Genomic DNA, 5,635 nt, shown 5'->3' with positions numbered 1-5,635 from the left:
TAGCATGCCTACGTTGGATAACTCATGGGTCCACCAGATTGACACTCACCGTGGTTTGTCAATAGAGCATATCCACGGGTTTGTTGCCCTTAGGGAAAATCTTACTCATATTGATCACCTCACCTAAGGAGTCCTGAACACCATTATCTGGAAATTCATTGTCAATGGGGAGTACTCGACGACCTCGGCATACAAGGTGCAATTTGTTGGGCTGACCTCCATGGCCATGGTTTTCACAGTGTGGAGTGCCTAGGCTACCCCACCCCAGGTGCAATTTCTTTGCCTGGCTTATCATCCAGGATAGAGTATGGGCGCGCGGTCGATAGGTTGCTTCGTCACGAATTGCCAAATCATTGGTTGTGCCCATTATGTAAGCAATTCCAGGAGTCTGTGGTGCACCTCATTTGTCACTACAGATAAACGTGACATATTTGGTCGGATGTCACTATCTGGTTTGGGCTCTATCAGATCATGACTTTAAATTGGCTCCTAGTGACCTCGGTGAAGGACTAGCCGGTCGACATTCTCCTCCTCGACAATGCTTGTTAGGTGAGAAGTTTGAAAAGAACGGAATGTTAGTCTTGCGCAACCTCAGTGCCCCGGCGATGGTGATTATCTGAAGATCAAAGAGGAGGATAGGCTCTGTCCCTGGCTGGGCCTGCACACTTGAGTACTGTAATGCCACAAGAGTAATTGCTTTGTTTTCCTACTTGACGGATTTTGTCTAAATGTTCTTTCTTAATCAATGAAAATGACAAGTCTCTTGCCTTGTTAAAAAAACAAGCAAACCCTCTGATAAGGGTTCTCTGAATAATCGTCAAACAAAATAATAACCCATACTACAACATTATATTCTTTTACTCTGCCTCTGTACCAGCAATGCTCTTCTTCAAGGACTCCACGTCGTCGGCCAGCTCTTTCCTGCGTTCCTGCAATAGTATTTTGTCCAAGATCATGTTAACGAATTACAAGTTTCTTGCAATCGAATTAGCTCTACCACCAGATACTACCAACTAGGCGAGCCCGTAACTGATCGCGCACCTTGAAGAGGAGGTAGCGGTACACGAACCATCCGCTGTAGCCGAGCCCAACAAGCTCCATGATCTTGGGAAGCTGCACGCAGAAATTATTCAACGTGTCATCGGTGCTCAAGTCTGATGAGTGGACACACGACATGATCGGTCGATCCAAGACGGTGGTCATGGTCATGTACTCATGTATGAGCGTACGCACCAGAGGCAGAGAGTTGATGGCGCCGACGATGACCGAGGAGAACCATACGGCGACGATGGCGCCGCCGGCGTACGTCAGCACGGTGGACTTGTTCTCGACCGCGTCCCACTGCGACAAAGCAAACAACACGTACGCACCGTTGCTCAAGCCGATCAGCTCGCCGTTCTACGTACTCCCCAAATACGTATTAGCGCCTCCTGTTCTGAGAGTACCTTGGCTTTCAGGTCGTCGACGAGCTCGTCGCCGCTCGCGGCAGAGGTGTCATCGGAGGAGGCCTTCGCCCGGAGCAGAGAGAGCCGCGGCGCATCTGGTTAACACATCGTACTAATTGTTAAGGCGTCTACGTATCTGAGGTGACAAGATGAACGCAGTATAGGTACCGTCCGCACCTTGGAGGCGACGAGGGGAGAAGTGACGCCGTGGGAGAAGAAAGGTTGGCGGCGCGCCGGCGGGGAGGCGTGCTCCTGCTACACCCAGAAGCGCCGTAGAGCACGCCGTTGCGGCCATGTTCTCACCTGCAAGCTCTTCTCTGGCTCTGGCCTACGCTGACACCCTCCTAGTCCTGCGCGTCCCTGGGCCTCTCTTTCTCCTTGTGTCCCGGGCGGAATTTGATTTGATGCTTTTGCGCGGTGATCGGCCACATGGCAGGATGGTGGGCTCTGATTGGCCGGCTGCCTATCTTAGAAATCTGTGGCTGGCCCCCAGCGTTTGGTTGGCTGTCCTAGGTACAGAGGTCTCAGCTCACAGCTCCGTACTCCATACCAGACCACATTGTCCCGTAGGAGTACATCGGTGGGCTTACCTCGTCCATGAAAGCTGCAACGGCGGCCGGCAGTCGCCGTCCGAAGCTGGCCCATGTTACTATGTACGCGTGCCTTTGCGTGGCACACGGTTCTAGCGCGGGGCCCGTCCTCCATGCTAGCTTCGCGTGCACAACAGCATTGCCGTTGCACGAAGCTTTTAGTTCGCGTCATCACAAACACACCCCGCAATAAAAGATTCATTTCATGCTTGCAGTTCCACTGACACTAGTAACATAGCGACCAGAGTCACCGGATCAATTTGCAGTTGCAGACACTCGAGACCTGCGGCCTAGGCTAGGTACTAGCATTCGTGGCCGGGGAGGTAGCAGTGGTGGATCCATGGCCGTGGGCGCGGCGAGCAGGCGGTACATCGGGCCCCTGCTGTGCATCAACCTCGTCATGCACGCGGCCGTCCTCGGCATCGCCGGCTGGTCGCTCAACAAGTTCATCGACCGCGAGACGCACCGCCGTACGTAGTACGTCCTTGCGTGCGACATGATCGATCTGGTCTGGTTAACGACGTGACGCGGTGTGCAGATCTAGGAGGCAACACGGCGACGGGGTACCTGCTCGTCTTCTCGCTCATGGCCGGGGTGGTCGGCGCCTGCTCGGTGCTCCCCGCCCTGCTCCACGTCAGGGCGCCCTGGCGCAGCGAGAGCCTCGCCGCCGCCGCCTCCACCGTGCTCGTCTCCTGGGCGCTCACCGCCCTCGCCTTCGGGTTCTCTTCTACACTCTCACCGCCAGTTTCACTCGCCATCTGCTAGTGATAGTACGTAACTCACACTGCCGTGCCATCTTTTCTTGAACATCTGCAGCCTCGCGTGCAAGCACATCACTCTAGGGAACCGAGGAAGGCGCCTGGTACGTCGTCGTCAGTCAATGCTAGTTCTACACGCACCGGTGGATCTATCCTTGTAAATTTTCTGCGTTTCCTCTCGGTGATTCTACTTCTGAACTCTGTGTTGGTCTTGCTAGCAGAGGACGTTGGAGGCGTTCATCACGATCTCGACGCTGACGCAGCTCTTCTACCTGCTTCTGCTCCACGCCGGCGCCTTGAGCGGGGTGCATGGAGTTGGACAGGCCTGCGGGAGCCACGGCGAAGCCTGCTGCCGCGAGATCCCTCGGGGAGAGCTCGCCGCGGACCATAAGACGGCGGGAGGGGTTCCGTCCCCGGATGCATGACCAAGCGTACTACCAGAAACTTGAATTGTACTGAGTGTCAACAACTGTATCGAGTGCAGTTCATCGGCCACTCGTATGGTAAGCAATTTGCCAGGCGCAGGATGACGTACTCGGATTTCTGATTATTTCCGTAGGCCCTTGGTAGAGAAATAACACTCAGGACAATAGGGATACATGTCATCTGAGACGCAGATGATGGAAATACAGACGGACTTTATCTACCACAAAGTGGTTTGATCTTATGTGTTCGAAAAATAAACACTCGATCCTCGATATAGTTTTTAGAGCGTGACGTTGGCAAATCCGGCGCCGAATGATCCATCAAACATCATGTCGGACAATCACGCTTCTCGCATCAAAACCCTTGCAAATCCATGCACGTCGGTCGATCGCACAGTTGTAATTTATCACCAATACAATGCAACAAAGCAAAATGAACCATAATTCAAGATTAAAACATGACAAAACGAAATTCAACATCCGGGCCGCGTCCGTTGTGGCAGCGGACGCTCTTTCCCCCTTGTACTCCCTGCGCAGATTGATCTCCCTCTTCCTCTTCTCAACCCAATTATTACCTTCCGGGTCCAAAAGATTTGCATCGATAAATATTATCTTCGGGTCCTTCGTGTCTCAAGAAAGTTGTAATATCTTCTGCTTGAGCTATATTGCTTCAAAAGTCCGGGCCTTCTCGAGCTCCCATTTGGCACACGCATCTTGCTTCTTAAGGTCTATATTCTCCCTCCCAATTTGTCAGAGTAATGGGCCACGGGTAGGCCAACCTGAGCCCATAACCTTTCAAAACATTGGGGCAGGCTGCGCCCCTCAAGACCACAGGGCGAAGAGCCGCCTCCTGGGGTGTCCACGGCAAGGCGGACGACTGCCCGCTCACGGCCGAGTCCCAGGGACGACTTCCAGAGAAGCCGGCTTTGGGGAGTCGGCCGGTGACTCCAACAACCCGTGACCTCATCGAAGGGGACGGGGCAGGGGCGTGGCTACAATGAAGCCCACTCCTCGCAGGCATGGCTACAACACGCCGTACTTGGGAAGATCTCCCCGCGGCGTGGCACTGTTGCCCGGGCGACCCTGACATCAGCACCACTGTACCAGGTCCTGCGCCCACGACGGCTTGTCTGTACGGCCTGGAGGCAGCGGGTCCCACCAGTCAGCGAGACCTCGGGAGACGGCGGGAGAACCGCCAGTCGGACCCGTCGGGAGTCGGCCTGGGGGAGTCGGCCGAGCCCTCCCCCGGGGCCCACGCACCATTAATCAAGAAGAGATGGGGAGTGGCCACAGTGATCACCCGCCAGGCGGCGGGGCTGTTGCCACGACCCCATGACCAAGCTTGCGTCATCAGGAGCACGGCTACAGTAATCAGCAGCCGGCAAGACCCGCCCGCGGCGGACGCGGCCTGTCGGCTCCGTACCAGACCAGTCGGCGGGCCCCAGCAGTCGGCGGAGAAGTCGGAGGTCGGAGGCACTGACGGCTGGGCCCGCACCCAGTCGGATTACCATTGTACCCCTAGGGGATAGGCCTATATAAACCCTCCAGGGCATCCATGCAAAGGGTTGGAGGCCAGTAGTTCGATACCATACTAGATAGAAGGAGAGAGCTAGCCTTACCCTCTCCTGCCACCAGACACCGCTCAAGGAGCAACCGTGTAAACACTTGACCATAGTGATCATGCGGAGACCTCGCAGAGCAGCAGTAGGGGTATTATCTCCCCGGAGAGCCCCGAAGCTGGGTAAGATTCGCCGGCGTGCATGTCTTCGCCTCATCCCGTTTCCAGGCACTGGCGACGTTCTACTCGCCCCCACCATGATAAGCCATCCGTTGGCATATGTCGCACCAAACCCCCGACATTTGGCTCCCATCGTGGGGCCTGGTGCACCGCCATCCGGAGATCTGTTCTGGACGGGAACCCTTTTCCTTCCTGGCGACGCAGCCAGCCAGGCACGCCAGACGAAGTTTGCGTCGACGCGCTGCGCGGCGTTGAGATCGCCTGCGCCGCCAGCTCCTTGGCCGAACTTGTCGGCGAGGTCCGCCTCTCCGACGAACCTGCGTCCGACGCAGGCGCAGGCGGCCCCGAAAACCTCCTCGCGGGCCTCCTCGATCAACTCCACGTTTCCGGCGAGCCTGCCGTAGACTTGGAGTCCGTAGGCTCCACCGACTCGATGCTGGTCGACTCCAACACCGCGTCGGTCGACGCGTTCCCCACCAACGTGGTGGTCTACGACGAACCTCTCCCCCACGCGGAGAGCGATGGAAGCACCGTCACTGAGGTGCTGGTCATCAGTCATGACGAGTCCCCTGGCGGAGGGGCGCCCAACTCACTCGGCACGGCGTTGCAAGACCTAGCTGCGCCCATTCCGGAAGATGCTGACGCAGATACGTTAGAAGCGCGCCGCCTTCAGCTTGTT

General features: G+C 56.2%; 2 protein-coding genes across 2 annotated transcripts; one reads left to right on the top strand and one right to left on the bottom strand.

The window, feature by feature from the left end:
* Nucleotides 1–718: 718 nt before the first annotated feature.
* Nucleotides 719–1,890, bottom strand: LOC125514501 (protein CURVATURE THYLAKOID 1A, chloroplastic-like). Its single transcript, XM_048679843.1, has 5 exons — nucleotides 1,623–1,890; nucleotides 1,446–1,540; nucleotides 1,234–1,341; nucleotides 1,042–1,113; nucleotides 719–929 (listed from the first exon to the last, which is right to left on the bottom strand). The coding sequence occupies exons 1-5, from the start codon at nucleotides 1,738–1,740 to the stop codon at nucleotides 858–860; spliced, it is 465 nt and encodes a 154-aa protein (XP_048535800.1). The 5' UTR covers nucleotides 1,741–1,890; the 3' UTR covers nucleotides 719–857.
* A 325-nt stretch (nucleotides 1,891–2,215) lies between these two features.
* LOC125512493 (membrane protein PM19L-like) lies at nucleotides 2,216–3,442 on the top strand. Its single transcript, XM_048677590.1, has 4 exons — nucleotides 2,216–2,505; nucleotides 2,574–2,754; nucleotides 2,852–2,897; nucleotides 3,015–3,442. The coding sequence occupies exons 1-4, from the start codon at nucleotides 2,376–2,378 to the stop codon at nucleotides 3,216–3,218; spliced, it is 561 nt and encodes a 186-aa protein (XP_048533547.1). The 5' UTR covers nucleotides 2,216–2,375; the 3' UTR covers nucleotides 3,219–3,442.
* Nucleotides 3,443–5,635: the final 2,193 nt, after the last annotated feature.

The sequence above is a fragment of the Triticum urartu genome, chromosome 6, assembly GCF_003073215.2.
Source record: "Triticum urartu cultivar G1812 chromosome 6, Tu2.1, whole genome shotgun sequence".
Classification (NCBI taxonomy): Eukaryota; Viridiplantae; Streptophyta; class Magnoliopsida; order Poales; family Poaceae; genus Triticum; species Triticum urartu.
Note: the sequence above shows the minus strand (reverse complement) of the source record. Positions and strands in the feature narration are given on the sequence as shown.